The sequence below is a fragment of the Taudactylus pleione genome, unplaced genomic scaffold (genome assembly GCF_031769625.1).
Source record: "Taudactylus pleione unplaced genomic scaffold, aTauple2 ptg000078l, whole genome shotgun sequence".
Taxonomy (NCBI): domain Eukaryota; kingdom Metazoa; phylum Chordata; class Amphibia; order Anura; family Myobatrachidae; genus Taudactylus; species Taudactylus pleione.
This window is the reverse complement of record NW_028284480.1, coordinates 4,274,520-4,298,699: the sequence shown is the minus strand read 5'-3', so window position 1 is coordinate 4,298,699 and position 24,180 is coordinate 4,274,520. Positions and strand designations below refer to the sequence as shown.

The 24,180-nt window shown below is 46.0% G+C and overlaps 1 protein-coding gene across 5 annotated transcripts in view; it reads left to right on the top strand.

Moving 5' to 3' along the window:
* Positions 1–20,639, top strand: part of HPS4 (HPS4 biogenesis of lysosomal organelles complex 3 subunit 2) — a 58,570-nt gene extending 37,931 nt beyond the window's left edge. For all 5 annotated transcript variants that reach the window (XM_088467903.1, XM_088467898.1, XM_088467900.1 and 2 more), the window contains 6 exons: positions 522–552; positions 1,433–1,529; positions 8,824–9,703; positions 10,195–10,327; positions 11,444–11,555; positions 20,064–20,639. In XM_088467903.1, coding sequence (XP_088324029.1) covers positions 522–552; positions 1,433–1,529; positions 8,824–9,703; positions 10,195–10,327; positions 11,444–11,555; positions 20,064–20,235 — 1,425 coding nt within the window. In that variant the 3' untranslated portion in view covers positions 20,236–20,639. The remainder of the gene's footprint in view (positions 1–521; positions 553–1,432; positions 1,530–8,823; positions 9,704–10,194; positions 10,328–11,443; positions 11,556–20,063) is intronic.
* The last annotated feature ends 3,541 nt before the right edge of the window (positions 20,640–24,180 follow it).

Here is a 24,180-nt window from a genome sequence, read left to right as displayed (position 1 = left end):
AGGGGAGATGGAATTAATACTGCTAGATTAGATCTACATCTTATTTACATGGAGCACATTAATTCTTAGGTAAAAGAAAGTGATCATAATTATATGTTGTTCCTATAGTTGTACGATGATAGTCTGCAAATAGTACATTTGATGCTGGCATTTTTTTTACTAATTTAAAGCATTGCAACAATATACTTTTAAAAATGACTTCTTAATGCATATAGTTGTTTCTTTTTACCTTGCCTTTGCCCATTCTGCTCTTGTACCTGCAATGTTTACTTTTCTTTTCAGTATGTATAACTGAAGCAATCCCACCTCACCTATGTACTAATACTATACCATAAACTTCTTCCTTTATAGGTCTATGGAGATTTGTTTATGATTGGGTCTCTGCAATATAAAACACATTCTTGTTTGGCTGATGCAGTTGAACCCCATCTCCCTGTCTTCTAGCTACATTCTTTGTTAAATAGCATTATGATAAACCTTACAGAATGCAGTGACTTCAGGGCTTTGTATTCTCTTTTCAGTCACCGTCAGTGGGCATCGATCAAGGCCATGGTAAGAATGCTGTGATTATGGACATAATAAAAGTTCTTTACAGCTGACTCCTCCTCTAATATGAGAACTGCTGGCGTAGGCATACTTTAGGTGGACATAAAATTGTGAAAGCATAATGTATTTTTGTATATTTGATTGAAAATCCCTTCTCACGTATTTCTCTTAGTAGGTTGTTACTGTAGTGCACTACTTTGGGGACAAATAATACAAATTCTCTAGGTCCGATTGAAGCACATACAGGTGTAGGTTATCTGCATTTAGGCAGAGGCTTGTGCACCTTTTATATACAGTCTGTGTATATATATATTTATGTATATGGCTGGTTATTTGTTTGTAGTTTGGAAATTTGGGGAATTAATAGACCAATTAACACAATCTGCTTGCTTGATTGGCAGTACAGCCTTTGTAAGTTAGATGGAGGAAGGGATACCACCTGGGCATCATTTATTAGCATTGGCATGGTAAGATAAATGCTCTAGCTAAAATCTTTGAAGAACATTAACAATTTAGAACTCTCAATCACATACTAAAATAACAAAAAAATGAAAATGCTGTGGAGAGAATCAAATAATATACATTAAATATTCAACGTTTTCAGCTAATATTATAATGGGGAATTCAGTTAGCCACGGGACTTACCGCAGGCTTTTGGCTCCCAGGTTAAGTGTCCAGAGTTATTCAATTACAGTATATCTTGCAGTAAGGCCTGTGCCTAACAAGTGGTAAGGCATAGGTGCAAACAGAAATCCGTGTGAAGTACACCCTTGGGGCTTACCAAAGACTGTAACTCAATAGCTCCGGGCTCTTCACACAGAAGCTAAAAGCCCTTGGTAAGTCTTGCAGCTAACTGTTTCTTCCTATTTCCTTATTACTTTTACAGATGCTTTGTTACCCCGGGATGTCTACATGATTCCAGTATTTGTAATGGAGAAGGAGGCAAATGCGCTGCGCCAATACCCCGTCCAGTGGATGACCAGGTAATGAATGTATAGTATGGCTGATTAACAACAAACCAATTCCAATCTTCTACACTTTATATTTAAGTAACATGCTAGACCGTCCAAAGGGACAAGTTTTCCAAAGTCTGGTTGCTGTGGAAATCTCTAAAATCAAAAAGGGCTACGGTTGTACTCTTATTCCGGGCGCTACGAAGTGTAAAAAATATATATATTTTCACATAAAAATGTAACTAATCAATAACGCTGCTCCCCAGTGATTACCTCTGAAGTACTCTCAATCCAAAACCGAATAAATGAAATATATAAGTGGAGTATTTACTTGTTCCGCTTAATGGATGCGCATTAATATGCTAGTGATCCAGAACACAGGTGCATAAATCACAAAAATATTTTAATACCATTTAAAAAAGAAGACGGCAATATACATCTTCAATAATCCAAACATACACATATACAGCGTAACAATATAATTAATAGCAATATATGGTCTCCAAATCTGAAACCCCCATAGAAAAATGTAAATAGATACAGATCCTTCGATGGTGTATTGAAGGATCTGGTTATATTAATAGCTATAGTTGTGCCTTTTTAGGAGAGTCTATAGATAACGGCTGAACTGCTGAATCCCAGGGAAGCACAGATGGAATACCCAGTGATCTTGCCCTTTTTATTTATTATTTTATTATTTATTACCAGTTACGTATATAGCGCACACATATTCCACAGTGCATTACTACAGAGCATATTTGGCCATTCACATCAGTCCCTGTCCCAGTGGAGCTTACAATCTATGTTCCCTACCACATGCACACACACATACACACTAGGGTTATTTTTTTTTTTTTGTTAGGAGCCAATTAACCTACCAGTATATTTTTGGAGTGTGGAGGAAACCGGAGTACCCGGAGGAAACCCACGCAAGCACAGGGAGTATATACAAACGCCACACAGTTAGGGCCGTAGTGGGAATTGAACCCTCGACCTCAGTGCTGTGAGGCAGTAATGCTAACCATTACACCGTCTGTGCTGCCCTTTTGAGAAGGGATGTAACTCTGGTCCAGGTTATCACACTTGATATTATGACTCTCCACTTTTATAGTAAGTAGATCTAGCAGAAATAGATAGAAGCGGTCTCTTAAAATAAATCAGGCAGCCTTAAGGGTCTGGCGGTCACTGGCAGTGTCCTCTGCCGCTGTGTTCAATGAGAGCAGCGCTGAGCAAGCAGCCCCAGTCACACTGTATTCCCTGCACTCCTCACAGCAGTCAGGATTCACAGCCGTAACGCTTGATATAATCCCCAGCCGACCAATATAGCTTTAGGTGCCGCGCAATCCTCAGAAAGATCCGCCTTATTATTACAAAATCACTTACAATGAAAGGCACACTTTGCTCTCGGGGTCATGGAGAGTCCAGGTAATAACAATCCTTAATCCTTGACGCGTTTCTCTGTCAATTGCGGTGACTGTTTCCTCAGAAGGTAGGCACCTGTGTTCTGGATCACTAGCATTAATGTGCACCCATTAAGTGGAAGAAGTAATTATTCCACTTATATATTTAATTTATGCTGCTGAAATCTATATAGTTTTCTAGACTGAATACAGACCCTGCCAAAAACATTGCAGCTGTTTTCTTTTAGCAGTGGCTCTCTAACAAAGTGCCTTAATGTACAGTGGCATCACTGGGTTTGGTGTCACCCACTTGCATGTATTTCTTGCGAAAGGGTCTTGGCCTTGTGTCCACAAAGCCATGCCCTCTTTTGGGGGTCTAACAGCATGTCACGCACCCATTCTTGTCACACTGGGGGCTAGCCCAGCGCTCCGGGAGCTGCTGGGCAACCCACAGCCTTTCCAGACACAGTGTGGGTGACACGCGCATGTCATCCATCACTGCTATCAGCGCTGCTTGATGACACCAAAATAGCAGAGCAGCTCTGCCATTTTGGCATCACCCAGTGCGCGCGCACCCCCCTAGGGACGCCACTGTTAATGTATAAGCTATTAGATTTTTTATAAACTTTAAGTTATTCAAGGGTATGTTCACATCAACAAATGGTGTGTAATATTAGTACGCCTGTTTGGTAATGTAATGCAGGACCGGTGTGCTACAGCTTGCTATACTGCAGCCTGGAGGCATAGTGGCTGATGCAGCACTGCACGCAGCTCTGTTACCTGGATGGATCTTACCATTTTTAACAATAGCATGCTCCATCGATGAGTTTACGAAATTTCGGCAACTACGGGCAATCTGTGCTCATGGGGGGGCTATACCCTTTAACACCCTGCCATGTCCTCACAAACGCAATCAAATAAGTACACAGATCATTCCTTCCTGAAATAGTCTGCAAGCATTTGGAACATCTGTCTGGCTGCTGATTTGTCTCCCCAATTTTCGCTCCTAAACTAGGGAACAAGAATGCTTAGGACATGTAGAGTAATATGAAAGATATACTGATCCTCGTCAAGTGCCCCCCAAGATATGTCTGTTAGGGATCAGTACAATGTTGGTGCAACAAGTTGCAGATTGGAAAAAAAAGTGGTACTAATGGATTGATTAGCAAGTGCTCATGTAAATTGATCACATTATTCTAATCTTCACGAATGTCTTGGATTTTGTATCATATCATTTTTATTTATTACATCTTACTATTGTAATGTGTAATTGTGTACTGTATTATGACCTTTTTTTTTTTTCTTCTATGTAGCAGGAATTACAGGTTCTGCTACACAAATTGTGCCATGAGTAATTAACAGGATTGTATTTTTATTTTTCTCCTTCATCAAGGCTGGGGGACACTGGACCATGGGATTGTAGATGGGACTGCAAGGAGCTTGCACTTAACTAACTCAGTAACTTTAACCCAAGCTCCTCCCCTCTGCAACCCCATGACTGCAGTGTAGTTTAAGTGCCTCAGGAGTTAGGCACATTTTAGGAGGGCCTTTTCTAGCTAGGGCTTGTTTTCTTATATTTGTAATCTTTTTATTTTCTGTTTCAGTGGAGTGCAGTGGCTGCGGGAGCCGCATCTTGCTGGGAGCCGTAGCGGGGGAGGGGGTGCACTAACCGGCGTTATCCCCTATAGCACTGCGGTCTCATCAGAGACTGCTGGGGACAGTACCCCGCACCCTGGTAGAGAGTGCATGGGTTCATCGCTGTCCTGGATGGCGGCGCCATCTTGTCGGGCTGTCTGTGAGGCGGCTCTTGCGGGGAGAGCGCAGGACACAGGTCGCCCGTTTCCAGGGCATACCAAGTGTTTTGCCTGAAAGGAGGATTAACACTGGGCAGACAGAGGCTGTCGCTATCAGCGCATAGTGGGGGGGGGGGGGGTGGAGCCTACCAACGCTGGCTCCAAGGCAGCAGTTGGAGAATTCCTCACTGTGTAGGAAGCTGCTCTGCTCTGAAGCAGCCCTCGCTTCTGCCTCTGCGGGAGGACAGGGACCAGCAGCCACAAGCTCCTCTCCTCTGCTGGGTTTAGCCTCCAAGGAAGGCTAAGTATTTGTCTGTTGTTATTGCCTGTTTGGGAGTTTAGCAGTGCTCAGTGACCTGCATTAATTATTTATTTTTTTGCGTTGTACTGGCTACCTACGTCAGCAGCTTAGCGAAACCGCGTGGCAAATATGACGGACAAATGGAAGCCTGTCAAGGTTCAAACCCCTACTATGGGGATATTTTTTATGTGTGTCCAGTGTCATGTGAAATTGCCTGTGGACAGTTGGACTCCTGGACGCTGTGCGTGGGCTGCCAGACGGGGCCTAGTTGCATGCAGGAGTCGTGGTGCCGTTCCGCCTCGGACGAGCTGGTGTGCGCTCAGGCTTTGGGTCGGTTGCTTTTTCTGACTTGGTGAAGCTCATGGTGCTCGTGACTGCCTTGTCTGTCCCTACCATGCAGTCGCAGCCAGTGTGGTCTCCCACCCGGGACCCGATCCCCCTTGGCTTCGTACCATGGAGCGCACAGCGGCAGGATTCGAAAAGGTTTCCTTTTATATAGAACGATTCTTTGAGGATCCTAAGCTCCGCGCGGCACATAAGCCTCTTCCTTTGTTCAAGGGACTATTAGACGTTTTGGATTCCAAGGAGGAGGAGGGGGAACTTCTCGCCAGACCATGTCGCCAAGTGGGGTTGTAGATGGGACTGCAAGGTTGGGAGTTTGACTGGGGCGGTACACCTGTCAAACAGTATTCCCCGGCGAGCTTAAGGAGAATAGAAACCTCCCGGAGCAGAAGGGCATTGGCCCAAGGTTGATGCAGCAGTGGCACGTTTGGCCAAGCACACTGCGCTTCTGGTTCAGGGTTCGGTGTCCTTCTTCAAAGATCCGCTGGAGGGCATTCTGGCTCCGTACCTGGGATGCTGACGCTGAATCAAAGCGTTCTTTGGAATTTCTCCTTTTTTTCTTGGGGATTCTGTTTGGCTCTGAGTTGGATACCATCATTGCCCAAGCCACCAGTGGGAAAAGCCCTTCCTGCCCTCAGTGGCCCAAAAACAGTGGGACCCATGGTTCCGTGCTTTTCGCTTCTCCTTTCAAGGGGGAGCATCGGTTAGAGCGCAGACTGCCCAGGGCCAGTTTTTCCCCAGCAGGGGTTTTGCTCCTAGGGGCACATTTTCTAGTGCATACAGGCACTCTGGAGCCAAGGCTCCGATGCCTGGAGGTCATCAACCTTGGGGGTTTGCCGCCGTCGCAACTTTTTTTTTTTTGCAACAGCCCCTCCCCGGGACACGCAGAGGAGAATAGCCTTGGACCAGGCTATCAGTTCTCTGCTTCTGGATGGAGTTATTATTCCGGCATCAGAACGGAGATTCTACTCCAACCTCTACATTGTCCGGAAGCCCAATGGCACTTATCGCCCGACCTTGACTCTACGGGCCTTGAACACCAGACTGTTGGTGGACCGTTTTCGAATGGAATCTCTCTGCAGTGATCCAGGAAATGTCGGACAACTAATTTTTGGCCTCGCTCTGCCTCGCTATGGCGTATGTGAACCATCAGGGCGGCACCAAGAGCGCGGCAGCAATGGCAGAGGCAAGCCGCATTCTAGCTTGGGCAGAGGCCTTTGTTCCGGCACTCTCGGTGGTGTTCATTCTGAGCGTGGAAAATTGGGAGATGGACTTCCTCAGCAGGACCACCTTCCTACCGGGGAGTGGTCTCTCCATACGGAGGTCTTCCAGCAGTTGGTATGGCAGTGGGTCCTTCTGGAGGTGGGCCTGATGGCGTCTCGGCACAACTGCAAGGTTCCCTGATTTTGTGCGAGATCCAATGGCCTTCACAGTGGATGCCATGACTGTTCTGTGGAGCTCTCGTCTGGCATATATTTTTCCTCTGATTCCCATGTTACCTCGGGTACTCTGGCGGGTCAGGGAGCAACAGGTTCCAGTGATCCTCGTGGCTCCAAACTGGCCATGCAGGTCGTGGTTTGCCGCCCTTCTCAAGCTGGCCGTAGGTCCCGGTTGGCGCCTTCCGCAGTGACCAGATCTGCTCCTGCAGGATCTGGTTTGGCACGAGGTCCTTTCTCGATTTGGCTTTAACAGCCTGGTTTTTGAGACCGAGCTCTTAAAAGCTAAGGGGTTTTCCTTTTCAGTTGTCAGTACTATGTTGCGGGCTCGGACACCGGTTTCGTCGCGCAACTCTCACAGGGTCTGGAAGATCTACATCTTGTGGTGTGAACTGTGCGAGGTTCACAAATCCTGATTTATCCTTCCGAGGCTGTTAGCATTCCTTCAGAGAGGTCTGGAAGCCGGCTTGTGGCTTCATTCATTGAAAGTACAGATTTTGGCTCTGTCAATTTATTTCCAGCGGTGTCTGGCCCTCCTGCCAGAGGTTTGGACCTTTTTGCAGGTTCAACTTCTGTTTCACCCGCCAGTGGCTCAGTGGGATCTGAGCTTGGTCCTCTCCACTCTTAAGCAGGGCTCCCTTTGAGCCTTTGGATTCCGTGGACCTTAGATTTGTCACGTGTTTTTCTTATGGCCATTGCCTCAGCTTGGCGGGTCTCCGAGTTAGGGTTCTTGTCTTGCAGACCACTGTTCCTCATATTGCATTACAATTGGGCTGTTCTCAGAACTGTTCCTTCATTCCAACGAAAGTTGTTTCGACTTTCCACTTAAACCAGGAAATTGTCTTTCCTGTGTTTTCCCCATCGGAGATTTCCCGGGACCGGGGCGATTTAGCTCTATTGGATGTCATCCATGCCCTGCGGATCTACTTGGACGGATTCCATACTGGTTCTCTACGATGCTCAGAAACGTGGCTGGCCGGCTTCGAAACAGACCATTGCTCGTTGGATCCGCTCAGTCATCTCTCGAGCATATGCTGATGCGGGGCAACCAGGAACCTGCCAGGGCTTTTGCTCATTCTACTCGGGCGGTGGCAACCTCTTAGGTGATGCATCGGAGGGCCTCGGCTGAACAAGTCTGCCACGCAGCTAGCTGGTCCTTTTTACACACATTCGCACGTTTTTTTACAGGTTTCTTGTTTTTGCCTCCAGCGACGCCCACTTTGGGCGTACAGTTCTCTGGTCAGGCAGCCTAAGCATTCCCTTCCCTGGGGGCAGCTTTTGAATGTCCCATGGTCCAGTGTCCCCCCAGCCTTGATGAAGGAGAAAAGGGGATTTTGGTTACTTACCGTTGAATCCTTTTCTCTAAATCAGGCTGGGGTTGGATCGCCAACTGCATCGCCTGATTTTACTGCATGTACAAAAAGATCACGCGAAGCGGCTGACAACCCCACGGGAGAGCGCACTACACAATGCAGTGCATACACACTGCACAATATGAACGATTTGTTGTTCCGATGCGTCGGAATCTGTCATATCGTTAGCAATATCGTATAGTGTGTATGGGCCTTTACATACTGACTTACCTTCGTACTTCTCCCATATATCTTATACAAATTAATGCCTTAAGTTCTGCAAATATTTGAAATGTAAAATAACCCTATGTAAAAAATAGAAAGTAGTGTATCGGCGTTCATTTTGACAAGGATTTTAAATTTAGTTTTGTCAGTCGCTTATTTAAAATTGAAAGATTTTGTCATAATTTTTGTTATTAAAATGTTTATTTTCAATATTGTTACAATTTAGTCCTAAAGAAAAAAATATATTTTGTCTAGGACTACTTTTTTAGTCAAAATTTTCAGCAACACAATTAACACTGGTATAAACTGTGTTAACGCAGTTAAGTGTACCTGCTGACTTGCTGTGAGTGACCCACCCTTGCACATTATGTACAAAATTATGTTTAAAATTATGTAACAATTGGCGTTAAATATTGTAAGTAGGTGTAATAATAATTCAGACTAACTTACTGTAGGAGATTTCTTTTATTTGTAGAATACCAAGTTCCTCACGGAGAAGTTCAAGCATTTCCCACAGCCTCAGCGAGGAAGCCCAGGTCAATCAGTCTCCTATATCAGAGAATGAGTCCTTCGATAAAGGAGAAGATGGCATATTTTGTATTCCCTTAACAAAGGTGGTAGTTTCAGAGGAGCCCTCTATGGCAAATGCATTAGCAGAACATGACCTCAGCACATTGACACACACACCCATGCAAAGCTCATCTCCATTAAAATGTGTTAATACTTTTGATACGGATTGTGAAACTAATCAAGGTACTGTAAAAGAGGGCAGCTCTGAGAGTACAGCCGCTGACAACCGTCTTGATAGTTCATTTGTAATGGCTTCTGAAGGCCAAAAAGGGCTACTTGGATTAGAAAAGGATTTTGTGATTAGAAGTGATAGCATGTCAACTGGAAGTGTTGTAACCTGTTGTTCCACAGATAAGTTAGGGCCAAACAATCGCGAGCAATCTGGTTTGTCCAATCTGGAGAATAGTCAAGTTTCACTGAACATTTTGTCTACAGTAAACCAAGATGATTCGGTAACCATGGAAGACCTTTCTCCAGAAGACCATCAGACAGTCTTAGTTAAGACTACTGAGAGCAGTATGGAGATGCTGGACATTACAGAAGGTGAAATACAAATCAACATAAAAGATGCTAGACCTTCAGAAGTGATTACACAATCGTGCGAAAGCACAGACACTCAATCTTCTAGTATCACAGACTGGACATTAACACTGGACTCTAATCCGTCAATAAGCAGCAAAAAACTGGTGCAAATGGTTTTATATGTCCATAACGTGAAAGGATTAGTGCTAACCCTAATAGCCGAAAGTGATTTCAAATACATCAAGGAGTCCATCCAAGACGTGGTGAGTACTATGGTCACTACATCTAAATTGGCATTTATGGACACGATATGCCACATATATTTAGATTACATTATTAAAGTAAGATCAGACTGCTAGTACCACGTCTATAAGACTCATTGTGAGCCATAGAGACCTTTTGGAGAAGGGAGGCTGTTCTGGTGCACTGTCATTAGGCAGAGGCTTCCTGTTAATATTTGGAGCCAAAGAACCTCACTTCAATATATGTAAATAAAAGGTATATGATTTAAGCAAAATTACAACAACTGTCCACATTTGCAGTGGAATAACATTTTTGCAGCACAAAAATAATGCCTTTAGAATAACTGGAAAAAAATGATACATATGTCTCGAAGCAGCGATTCTACTCTGATTATTGTGTAGATTTGAACTTTCCAAGGAATTTTAGACTGATGGGTTATGTTTTAACAGGTTGCAGCATAACATACAAGTCTATGTTAATTGCCTAATTTTGTGTGTGCTTGATTCCCTAGTATGACAGCACTTTGGCTTCTCTCAATGGCTTAGAAGTTCATCTGAAGGAAACAATGCCCCAAGAAAGCAGCAATTTAACAAAGAGCACCTACAACTTCACCCACTGCGACTCTATTCAGAACATTCTCACCGGTACACAATGGTTCCTAATTAAAGGGCAGCCTATATACTCAGACCAGTCCAATCCACAAAATAGTTGTCTATCATTCTGTGTAGGCTGGGGCTATTCATTAATGACCATTCTTCTGGTACAGTATGGTTGCTGGGTTTGGTTACATGTATTTAATCAGAAATGTAATTGTATGTGGAGAATGACCACATATGTTGTTTTACAAGTCTCTTATTTAATCATAACTTTTCCTGTTTATGTTCAGCATTAGGCTTAATGCACAGCTGAGGCAATTCATTGATTTTTATATTTATCAATAATAATCTTATTTTATCTGAAACTGGTGTAGTTGTGGACAGTTGTTTTATTGCAAATCTCTGTACACTGAGCAATATGGGTGTGATGCCTCCAGCCTGCAGTTCTCCTGGTACTAGAGTATCCCAACAGTATTGTAGAACACTCTTTTAGGGCAGAAAATCAATTAACAGGTAAATTGAAAAGTCCATGGAATAGGGGGCATGATTCAGACCCACTCGCGAGCGGCTGTCCGCTCGCAAGTGGGTCGATGATCTGCACTGCGCATGCGCACGACGGAGGGAGCTCCGTCGTGCGCATGCGTGAGACGCGCCGAGCGAAGGACTTTCCTTCGCTCGGAGTGTCTCATCAAAGGGGCGTGCTGTCGATGTTGATTGACAGCACGCCCCCTTTGGTGGGCGTGCCGGGGGCGTGCCTCCCAGACGGAGGCGTTCCCAAGGGAACGCCTACCGTCAGAAGCCGGCCCCACTGGCATCACTAGTGATGTCAGTGGGAGTGATTTTGGCTCTGATAGAGCCAAAATCACTCCTGGCCTTGCGGTTGAGAAACTCTGCATGCTGTGGGTGGTGACTCACAGCTATACGAGCGTCCAGGAGGACGCTCCATATTTATGACCAGAGCGCTCGCTCTGAATCAGGGCCTGGGTCTTTTACACGGGGTACACACTGGGCTGACACAATTTTTCTATGAACAAAGTTGTTCACAGATATATTGTGTGTCCACACCCGCACAGTCACTAAGTGATACCTAGCATTACTTTGAGGAAGTTACTGGTCATTGTATAGGTGTATGCTTGATGTTGTCTTATGGTGTCTTTTCTACAGCCAATCTCCCTGCTGCTGCTTCAAATACATTTGACCGTCACTTCCTCCGAGCTGCCAATGTCATCCATTCCACCTTTAGTCTTTACCCGTCTCTGCAGGAGGTGACTGTAAGGTAAGAGCACAGTGTTTGCCTGGATGTGAGGTGAAAACTAGCAGTTTATCACTTTTAGTTCTTCTAGTTGAGACCTAGTCAGACGTGTCTGATATAAGAAACCAGTTTTGTATCTGAATAGTTATTGGTTTAATATAATACTACTTTTTGTATCCTATCAGTGTTAAGGGAGAAAGAATGAAGAATTATGAATTAAAACATAATAGAGAGAAGTTTCAGTTTTCTCAAGTGTCGACTTTCTGTCTAGGCAATTAATGTCCTCCAATACAAAAATAAAATAGCTATATAGTTTTTGCAATTATTTATGTCAAATACTTGCCACTGCTAAGGGGTGTGAGACTTCATACCATTATTTCTACTTCAGGGTCCATAGGGTATCCACAGGATACCTTGGGGTATAGGTGTGACGTCAGTCATCGGGCACCAAAGAGTTAAGCTTTCAGCCTCCCAGGATGCACTAGGTCCCCCTCCTATACCCCGCCCCCGAGCCAAGGCATCTCAGTTTCGTTTGGTGCCTGGCCGGAGTCGGAGGCACCTGCTAGAGGGGGGCTTAGAAGAGCCCCTGAAGCTTTTTCTTCATGCAACGGTGGCTGCACATCTGGATGAACAGCATGGACTGTCAGTCCTGACGTCCATGCTGTCTTCCCTACACCCCGCCGGTACCAGAACGCTGGTACTGATCCGGGGATGCTGGTGGACATCTGGGGTCACAGCTAGCGGTGACCCCAGATGTTCCGGACCATGGCCGGATTCAAGGGGGACAGAGGTAAGCAGCGGGGTCCCGCGGGGGGTCCCCGCTGATCACATGGTCCTAAGTCCCCAGGCAGAGGGCTCCCTGGGGACTAGCTGCAGCGTGGAGCCAGGCGACCAACCTGCGCTTCCACTAACCCCTGGGACAGCGGACCGCAGCAGAGCGGTAGCGCTGCGGCGTCCCAGGGGTTAAATGCATGCCAGGGGAGCGCGCCTTCCCTGTCTCACAGCCGGCGCCTCCCTCGCTGCACACAGCCCTCTCTGCACTGTGCTGACTGGCCCTGTGTCAGCACTCCTCCCCCAGGCCAGCCTTCTCTCTGCTCCTCGGTGGCCATCTTTTCTGAAGCATGGTGAACGCTGCTGGAAGCCTGCATTGGAAGCATCGTGGTCTGGGTCCCCCCGCATACCTCTCCTCGGCTGTGGTCAGGTCTGTGTATGCAGCGCTGTGTCCTACCAGGCCCTGTGTCTGTGTAGTTGAGTGATCAGCGCTGTTAGTGCAGGAATTGTTATTTCTCTGCATTGTATGTGACTGTGCTAGCGCTGCTGCCTGTAACTTTTTTTCTAAACTGTCAGCTTTATACTGTCCCTGTTTTTTCTGCTAAGCCCTTGCGGTGCGGTGCTGCAGGGTGGTCTCTCGCCTCTTAAATATATAATTGGTGAGAGGGGTCACATACGTGGTGCCATCATGTCTGAAAGTGATTTTCCCCTCCGGCTACAGTGTACTACGTGTAAAGTACCGTTAGCGGAGGGGGAGGGTAGCGCGGAGGGCCTCTGCCGGCAGTGTTTGTCTATGGCGCGGCCTCTTACGGTTACTGCACCGGTACAGGAGCCGCCCTGGGCTTGTTTCGCTCAAGCGCTTACAGCCTTAGTGGGCCAGTTAGCTCCGCAGCCCGCGTTTACACCGATGGGTTTGTCCCAGCAGTCAGTGGTGTCGTCACCCATGCAGGGTTTCCCACGACAATTGGTGGTACCCCACAGTCTCCCTATTTCCCCGCTCCCGGTTTCTCAGGAGCCAGCGTGGGTTAACTCCCTGACTAGTTCTGTACAGCACTTGTCGGATGTGTTGCAAGGGGAGTCTGTGATGCGGCCGCATAAACGGCCGGTGGCGTCTCTGTCGGCTCCTTATGAGGATGACGAGGGGACGTCTGATGATGGGGAGATTCTGGATCCTTACGATCAGGAACCTCTCCATGCTAAGGACGCTGATGCTAAGTCCAAAGTATATATTCCTGGACTTATTCGGGCGGTCCGCACAGCCTTGGTGATTGAGGACGAAGTTCCCCCAGCGGCTAAATCTAAGTATGCCTTTTTCAAAGATGTGAAGGGCGATGCCACAGTCTTTCCTCTTTCGGGTCAGTTGGTGGACCATTTAGAGGAGGCGTGGAAACAGCCTGGCAAAAGATACCAGTCGCAGAGACGCCTGGCGGTGGCTTATCTGTTCGCAGATAATTATTTTGCAAAGTGGGAATCCCCTCCACAGGTGGATTCTCACGTGACCCGTCTTGTCCGTAGTGCCACATTGCCGATGCCATCCATGTCCTCCCTTAGGGATGCTACGGACCGCAAGGTGGAGATCTGCCTGAAGTCCGCTTATTCCCTTGCGGGGGGGGCAGCACGGCCGGCTATGGCCATTTGCTGGGTGGCCAGGGCGATGGAGCGCTGGGCGGATTCATTAGAGGCTTCTTTTGATTCCGACTGTCCGGCCGAACAGGCGGAGTTGATTGGCAATCTCCGTGATTCGGCCACCTACATCAACGAGGCGGCCCTAGACATTAGTACTCTGGTGTCTAGGATTTCTTCAGCAGCGGTAGCTGCTCGTCGCACCTTGTGGCTGCGATCCTGGAAGGCGGACGCAGATTCCAAAAAGGGTCTGGAGGCGTTGCCGTTTACCGGAGAAGTTCTCTTCGGTCCAGATCTGGATAAGATTGTGGCCACGCTGGCGGCAGCCAAATCGGCTGCTGCTCCTTCTGGTTCTGGACCATCGTCCTTTCGGTCATCTAGGGCCCAGGGCAGGCCCAAACCACAGTCGTTTCCTCGACAGGCTGGCCCTAAGAAATCGGTCAAGCCCCGGAAGCAGGCATGGAGTACCAGACGTCCAGCCCCCAAGCCAGATGACAAGCCTGCGGCCTGACGGTCCGGGCCTCCCTTTGGGGATCCCAGGGTGGGAGGCCGCCTGCTGCAGTTCGCCCAGTGTTGGTCGACCACTACGACAGACACTTGGGTTCTGGAGGTGGTCTCCCACGGGTACGCCCTCTCCTTCCGGCACAGACCCCCGGCTCGATTCTTCACCACGGGTCTACCATCAGACCGGAACAAGGCTACGGAGCAGCGGAAGGTATTGCACACTATGCTCCAGGCTGGAGTTATAGTGCCTGTTCCATTCTCCCAGAGGGGCCAGGGTTTCTATTCAAATCTTTTTTTGGTACTGAAACCCAATGGGTCATATCGGCCGATTCTCAACCTCAAAGCACTCAACAGGTAGTCCACTCTAATCCCGTCTCGGAGGATTCTGCATCTTGGAGCCTTATTAGACTCGGGACAGCAAAGGATCTTCGTGACGGAGGACAAGATCTCTGCTTTACAGTCAAGGGTGCGCAGTTGTCTGCACAGCCGCCTGGTGTCCCTACACTCGGCGATGAGGTTACTGGGCTCCATGGTGTCGGTGTTCGACATGGTGGAATACGCCCAGTTTCACTCCAGACCTCTGCAGCACCTGATCCTGTCCAAGTGGAACGGGCTGCCTCAGTCTCTGAAGTCCCAGACGATATTGTGCTCACCCCGGAGGTTCGCCTGTCCCTTGCTTGGTGGTTACAGACGACCCACCTCAACAAGGGACGTCCGTTCTGGGTTCCAAATTGGGTCCTGTTGACAACGGACGCCAGTCTTCGGGGCTGGGGAGCGGTTTCGGGTCCACACTTGTTCCAGGGCAGGTGGACGCCGACAGAAGCGGAGCTTCCCATAAATATCTTGGAAATCCGTGCGGTCTTCAATGCTCTCCAGCAGGCACATCGGTTTCTCCAGGGTCACCCGGTACAGGTCCAGTCGGACAACGCTACCACCGTGGCCTACATAAACTGGCAAGGAGGAACCCGCAGTCGGGCGGCTCTCGTAGAGGTCTCTCGGATCCTGGTTTGGGTGGAGCGCAATCTTCCGGCCATATCAGCGGTCTTCATCCCGGGAGTGCTAAATTGGGATGCGGACTTTCTAAGTCGCCAGGACGTTCATCCGGGGGAATGGTCCCTGCACCCGGACGTTTTTCAACTGCTGGTGGACAGGTGGGGTCTTCCAGAGATCGACCTCATGGCACAACAACAAGTTGCCGGTGTACGGGTCTCGCACAAGAGACGAAGGGGCGTCTCTGGTGGATGCTCTGTCCGTCCGGTGGACGTTCCGGTTCGCATACCTGTTCCCTCCGTTCTCCCTTCTTCCACGGGTAATCCGGAAATTCAAACAGGAAGGAGGGACGCTCCTGTTGATAGCTCCCGCGTGGCCCAGACGGCACTGGTTCTCAGACCTTCAGGGTCTGTCCGTGGACAGTCCTCTGCGGTTGCCGCTACGACCGGACCTTCTGTCTCAGGGTCCTTGTCTTCACCTGGACCTGACTCGGCTGTCTTTGACGGCGTGGCTGTTGAGACGGCCATGCTGAGGTCCCGGGGGTTTTCCAGCTCTGTGGTGCGTACCATGTTGCAAGCTCGGAAACAGTCTTCCGCGAGGATATACCATCGCGTGTGGCATACGTTCTTCCAGTGGTGTCGACCGAGAGGTTATGCACCGAGGGAGTTTCGTCTGTCTCGGATTCTCGCCTTCCTACAAGCGGGACTAGATCATGGGCTTCGCCTTGCTTCTTTGAAGGTACAGGTTTCGGCCCTGTCTGTTTGGTTTCACCGTAGGATTGCTACAATCCCGGATGTGCGCACCTTTATGCAAGGTGTTGTCCGCATTCAGCCGCCCTTTGTTCCACCTGTGGCGCCTTGGGATTTGGCTGTGGTCCTGAGGGCTCTCCAAGGACCGCCGTTTGAACCACTGGGCTCAGTGGATCTTAAATGGCTAACAGCTAAGACTGTTTTCCTTCTGGCTATTGCTTCGGCCAGACGTGTTTCTGAGTTAGGGGCTCTTTCTTGTAGACCCCCTTTCTTGGTTTTTCATGGGAACAGGGCAGTGCTCCGCACTTGGCCCGAGTTTCTTCCCAAAGTTGTTTCCCAGTTTCATGTTAACGAGGAAATCGTTGTTCCGGCCTTTAACTCACCGGGTCTTTCCGTGGGTGAGGCCTCTTTGGATGTTGTGCAGGTCTTAAGGACTTATGTTGACCGCACTTCTTCGTTTAGGAAGTCGGACGCTTTGTTTGTCCTCTATGGCTTCCATAAAAAGGGTTGGCCTGCTTCAAAGCAAACTTTGGCAGCCTGGATCCGTATGGCTATTTCTGAAGCTTATCTTCATGAAGGCCTGCTGGTTCCTCCTTCTGTGAAGGCTCATTCCACTAGGTCTGTGGGTCCTTCGTGGGCAGCTCGACGTGGTGCCTCTGCAGTCCAGATCTGCAAGGCTGCTACGTGGTCCTCTGTCCATACCTTCGTGAGGTATTGCAGGTTTGACACCTTCGCCTCTCAGGATACTTCCTTCGGGCGGCGGATTCTCCTTTCTGCACAGGAGCGTCCCCACCCTTAAAGGATACTGCTTTGGGACATCCCCAAGGTATCCTGTGGATACCCTATGGACCCTGAAGTAGAAAATATGAGATATGGTAAGAACTTACCCTTGTTATCTCTATTTCTACGAAGTCCATAGGGTTCCACAGGACTCCCGCCCTGTCGCACCTGTGCTGCAGATGGGCTTTGCTCTGGTCACCGGTTTTCCGTCTCCCTCTGGTGAGAATGTGATTCTTGTATGTGTCCAGATCTTTGTTCTCTCTCTTCCTTCTCCTCCTCCGGCCTATGGCTTGGTAACTAACTGAGATGCCTTGGCTCGGGGGCGGGGTATAGGAGGGGGACCTAGTGCATCCTGGGAGGCTGAAAGCTTAACTCTTTGGTGCCCGATGACTGACGTCACACCTATACCCCAAGGTATCCTGTGGAACCCTATGGACTTCGTAGAAATAGAGATAACAAGGGTAAGTTCTTACCATATCTCATATTTTATGCAGCTCAGTTTTCAGAAATCGCTGTTGTTTCCCTATAGGGTTACATACATGTAGTGGCCAGAGGGATCTGACAAACTATAATGAATGTTCTCCATTGTTACATGATTCAGGGAGGAACATACAACACAATATAATGTAGCCGTTGTTCCTTCTCCTTTTTTAGGTATTAGTTGTCTTTATGTCCAACTATATTCTGGATAAAATATGCTGCATGTATGAATTAGGTCCATACCTGTGCCAGCTGCAGAACGCAGGGAAGGGGCCAGGACATTGTATGGGGGCCCTGGTTTGTAGCTTTAGTAATCCTTTCAGATATGGCAGGAAATCCTTGTTTTTTTTATTTTGCTTAATTTAGTTTGAGAACTGCAGGGCAGCATTAGTTGCATTACAATATGGACAGCATGGTGCTAGGGGAAGGGCAAGGCAGTGAAATAAATCACTAACATTATCGCACATGGACCTTTTATTGTATCTGGGGAAAACGTTAAGATTTCCACATATCAATCATTTGGAATGGGAACCTACCATTAGCCAATGTGATCAACTGACTGGGGGCCTGTAGGGCCAACAGCAATTGTATGTAGAATGCACATCAGCCAATTTGGTGATGACCAGCATATTAAATGCTGTGTAATAAATGAATCGGCCATAGAGCACATGAATGCATTGTCACCTAGTTTCCAGACTATTGTGATAGTGGCACAACAGCTATTTGGCATTACCAAGAATACAATAGCGGCATTTTTTATTTTGCTTTTTTTAAGCATACTTTAGAAAAGGTGGTATATTACAGATGTGTCCACATACATCTATCCACCGCGCACTACAAGCCGCGCCACACATAACGTATGAGTGCCGTTTGGCTCAGTAGCGCCAAGCGTCTTTTTGTGCGACTTACTACTTTCTCAGCGGTGCAAATAAAAAGTACAAGCAGCTTCTGCTGATTTAAATGATATGCGGCATGCCTATGTTCTGTGTGTATGTGCATGCGAAACGCCACGTTAGTGTCAGCGACTGTAACGTATGTTTCATATGCAGATACACCGGCAGTCGCACACAGAACGTAAGCATGCTGTTTATCATTTTAAGATGCTTGTGCGTTCTATATGCACTGCTGTGCGAATAAGACACATTTGAAGGTAAAAAGTTGCATGAAAAGATGCTCGGCGCTACCGAGTCACGCCACGGCATGACATGACTAGAAGGGCTGTTTAACGCGCAAGGAGGCTAGATGTATGAGGACACCTCTGTATGTTTTATTTTAGAAGCTAAGTCATAGAAAGCATCTTGATAAATATTTAACTGGTGCACAGGAAAAGGTTAGTGGAAAAATAAAAGCAAATGTGATCTGTTGCTATGAACTAAGGCCCTCATTCAGAGCCGCTCGTTAGCGGCAGTACGCTCGTTCCGAGCGATGTTTGCACATCTGCGCATGCGTACGCTTTTTAGTACGCATGCGCGAACCAGTCAGTGCGGCCGAAAATCCTTTGTACGCTATATAGCGAGTGCCTGCTATTTTGAGTGACAGAATGAGGCGTATGTGGGTGGTAACAGGGGAAGGTGCTTGAAAATGGGGAGTGGAGATCCGAACGCAGGCGTGCTTAAAGGTCAAAACGGGCGTTTTATGGGTGTGTATATTTAAAACAGCAGCGTCATTGACCACGTTACTGGGTTATTTTATAGCCAGAACTGCACGCAAATTTGTGGTAGCAAACACCAACCACAAGAATAGCGAGCAGTTCATACGCTGGTCGATGTACTCGATTAATCTAATAAATAGCGGACATGACGTAGGATGCGTGCGGCCAGGGGGCGTTTTTAACAAATAAACGAGCGTATGTTTTGCTCGTTCGTTCAGACTTAGAGGTGTGAACACACTGCAATGTGCGTACGGATCATTTAAATAGCCACCCCTTGATTTTAAACGAACGACCGCAAATAGCGTGCGGCTCTGAATGAGGGCCTAAATCCCCTTTTTTCTGTTCACCAGCTTTCATAAAGATCCTTGAACATTTTTAATATAGTCATAGAGCTCCCCTTTTATATGACAATTATTAATTTGTTTTAGTACGACAAGGATAAGACATATAGATTCTCATAGTTGTGTGATCCAGAGTGAGGAGGTTGCATTGCAGTTTTGCTATAAAGTCACAGTTGGTGATTGATAGCACTAGTTGCCTGCAGGATGAATTGATAGCACTAGTTGCCTGCAGGATGAATTGATAGCACTAGTTGCCTGCAGTATGAATTGATAGCACTAGTTACCTGCAGTATGAATTGATAGCACTAGTTGCCTGCAGTATGAATTGATAGCACTAGTTGCCGGCAGTATGAATTGATAGCACTAGTTGCCTGCAGTTTGAATTGATAGCACTAGTTGCCTACAGTATGAATTGATAGCACTAGTTACCTGCAGTATGAATTGATAGCACTAGTTGCCTGCAGTATGAATTGATAGCACTAGTTGCCTGCAGTATGAATTGATAGCACTAGTTGCCTGCAGTATGAATTGATAGCATTTGTTGCCTGCAGTATGAATTGATAGCACTAGTTGCCTGCAGTATGAACATTGTGTGTTTTACAAGTAATATATAGTTTCCTCTTCTCTCTGATAACCCTTACAGAAATGCTTCTACCTCTGTCTACGGCTGCCAGAGCACTGTCCATGAGACCTACTTCCAGCAACTAGCTCCTCTATTCAAGAACTCTGGCGCCCCAGACCCACAGGACACTGCCTTCATCCTACACAGCAAAGCCAAGCAGAAGCTACTGAAACATGGTCTCAACCTGCTGTAATACTCCCCCCTAGAAACAGATTTACACAGTGAGATCCACATATATGACTATGCGCAACAGTGTTTTTCCAGCCACACCCAGTATATACTGTATGGAAATTGTAAGACTTCTAGGGGTAAATTTACTAAGATGGGAGTTCTATTAAGAAGTGATGTTACCCATAGCAACCAGTCAGATCCCAGGTATTATCTTCTAGAAGGTGCTAGATAAATGAGAAGTAGAATCTGATTGGTTGCAGTGGGCAACATCACTTTTTAATAGAACTCCCATCTTAGTAAATTTACCCCCTAGTGTGGTTTATGGAGCGCATATAGTGTCATACATTGGTTCTCTATACTTAAGTCTCATATTGGTACCCTTATTCCTGCCTGAAATGTTCAAGATAACGCTTCACAAATTAAAGTAATTATTAAACCCATTAAATGTGTTGGTTAGTAGTTTTCAGAAAGTGATTGGCAATTCTGTCTAGTGGAACAGGCTAACGTTGATGCATACCATAACTTGCTTGAATAGCTTAAGTATACCCTTTCCTCAAATGCAGGGTATTCAACTGATATTTTGAATGGTCCACTCTGAAATGTTTGGGAGATTTATCGGACTGGACATTTGAAGACAGGTGCTATTAACTCTTTGCATCCTGAGGGGGAAACTAAATATTAACTCTCTTCATTCTGGGGTCATCTAGGACTGGTATTATTATCTCTTAGCATTCTGAGGGGAGGAGGATCACCTGAAATGTGTTGTTATCCCTTTGTAGCCCAGAGTCTCTCAATGCCTAATGAAGAATTACGGTCAGCAGAAGGGATCTCTGCCAGTCTGGAGTGAGGGTTTCCAAGTACAGGAACAGGTGGTCTGTCCATGGGTCATACTTACCAGCACAACCTTCTCCTCCAGCTCTTGCTGCTGTTCTCTGACTGGCTGTAGATTATCCGATCCCCTTGCTCGACCTCCCTCGAGACCAATAAAGGGGTGAAGCATGAAGGACAGACCCAGTTTGAGTCTCAGGGGACTGGGCAGGGACACTGTGCCTGGTGGGGCAGAGCAGCTACTAGCAGCGATCACCATGTCCCCATCATTGATGAATGCACATTCCCTAATGTATGGCATCGCAAGAAGCCAGTTCAATAGGGCTGCTCTAGACCATCTTCCACAAATGAAGATTAAAAACCTGTGTGTTCTTATTTAAACATTGAGGAAGAATCCACCGGGTCCACCAGAATTGAGATGACATGGGCATAAATCCCACCCCCTCCCATAAAAAAGATTCGGAGATGAACACTTATTACACAGCCGTTGTGTCTTTGTATGCAGTGGCTGTGTGATAATATGCTAATGCTGCAGGAGGTGTCTTTTGTCAATAGACGTCTCCTGCTGGCTTCTCTGATCTGCTGCTGGATCCGAAGACGCAGCATCGGATCATCTGCGTGACCCTCAGGTTACTCGGAATGGCCGAGGAATTCCCAATTTTCTGCAACATTGCCTGTTACCGTCCCCAAATGGTCGCAACCTGTCAATCAGACTTCGGCGTCCAGACACATGCGAGCGATCTTGCAGACCGAGATTTGCTCAGCGTAACATCTGCGCATGCTGCAGCCTGATTTACAAGTGAAGCCGACAGGAGACCTCTATTTTCACAAGACTCCTCTGGTGGCATTAGCATAGTATCACAAAGACACAGCAGCTGTGATTAGTGTATATCTCTGATGCAGGCCCATAATCTGTATAATATAAATGCACTCTTTGCGAATGCGGAATTCAAATAGCTAGATGTACAGTATACAAGCCCTATAGCTTCCCATTGCATACTGTAACTAGGTATAGCCAAACACAGAACACTATGCACTGTTTCCAGCGACTTGATTGTATCCAGTAACTTGAATGCATTATGGTAAAATAATAACTTTTGTTTTGTTCTAGTTTGGATAGGTGTGATGTAGATTTGCACACATCATAAAATAATGCAACTAAAATTCTACCAGCGATATCTATCATATCATATACAGGTTGAGTCTCCCATATTCAAAATGCCAAAATGCTTGGGACCAGGGGTATTTTGGATAACGGAATATTCCGTATTTTGGAATATTTGCATATCATAATGAAATATCTTGGGAATGGGACCCCAATATACACACAGAATGCATTTATGTGTTATATACACCTTATACACACAGCCTGCAGGTCATTTTATACAATATTTTCAATAAATTTGTGGCTCAAGCTAAGTTTGTGTACATAAATGAAATTCATTTATGTTTCATATACACCTTATACACACAGCCTGAAGGTAATTTTATACAATATTTGTAATAATCTGTGCCTTAGACAAAGTTTGTGTACATTGAACCATCAAAAATCAATGGTTTCATTATCTCAGTCATGACAAAAAAATACCGTATTTTGGAATATTTGGATATGGGAGACTAAACCTGTAACAATATTTCTTGGTATAGGTCTAAGGTATTTAATAGGTATTTGTTCTAACACATTAATATTCCAAATCCCAAGGTGCAGTCATAAGTTATGATTAGTTTTTGTTTTGTATAGTGAGCAGTCTTTTTTTATATAAAGAGTTGGAAGTTAACTACTTCCTAATATCCTCTTTCATGACTATTCCTCTTGCCTTTTCATGGCTGTATATGTGTACAGAATCCTTTTGTGAAATGATTGTTAGGGGGTGGTGTTATTAAAACTGGTTTCAGTTAACACCAGTCTAGGAACACTTGACACCTACATGTTCCTCATTGGTAATTGTGATGTAATTCAGATTTGAATAACAATGCCTAAGACCTCAAATTATTAGACCTATTGATACGGACGAGGACATTTTACTTTAAAGGCACCAGGTGTTACAGATTTTCCGCGCTGGTCTCTTGAAAAGACTAATTCAATGATATCAAAATATTTTTTATAAACAATAAAGTGTGTGTTAAATGAATATGAACCATTCATAGTCCCCTTCATTTTACCTTTATTATTGAGTGGTCCTGTGTCTATCGCTTTGCCCTTGGTGACCAAAGTGACCTGTAAGCAAATCATCATGTAAAATTCTGTTACTCAGGAAGAACTTTTGATCTTAAGCATTTATTGAAATAGTACCTTTCTGAACTCTGCTTGGAAAATATACATTATGACACCCTGGAGATTAAGTACAAGAAAATAAAAGTACTGTAACGTCAATCAGATTACAGCTATAATATTAGTTTAGTTTTTGTCTAGAACAGTTAAGATAATCTAATCAAACCTATGATTTGTTTGGTGACGAGATGCAGTTTGCACAGAAATGCCGTTAGAGAACCCCATTTGTTTTCAAACAATCATTCAACCTTTGCGTTATATCATCTCATTTCATGGCATTATGCAAATTTCCCAAATGTTGTATTCTGAAGAACTGAGCCTCATTAATGACGTGTACTGGGAAAGTAATGCTAGACTCGCATTATGCATTACAATTCTATTGTTTTAGGCTGCATCCAAACAAATTTATTTATTTGATTATGAAAGTATCTTTACTCCTCAAAGTGAAAATGCCTCTCCATTTATTTGGGTGAGATTCTTACAAGCGGAAGCTTTTTTTTTAATATTAATTTAGAAAATGACCGGTAAATACATGGAGAACGAGGACCGCTGTATTTCCACACTTCTGGATGAGTTGTGATAGTACGCACCATCGACCGATATGCGTACATGGTTGCAATTGTGATCCATGATGAACCAGGGTCACAGACCTACAGGTGTTGCATATCAAATTAAGCAGCACAGTCTCCTGGTACGTCCTAGTTGCACTACATTGCCACTTAGAAGTTTTTTTCTGGAAATGCGTCTGCCATTTTTAACAAACAGAAAAATAATGTCAGTCTGGATGTAACTGAAAGACTTATTTTCCATAGCACTGTGTTGATGACTAGGTGTAAATTTACTAAGATGGGAGTTCTATTTAAGAAG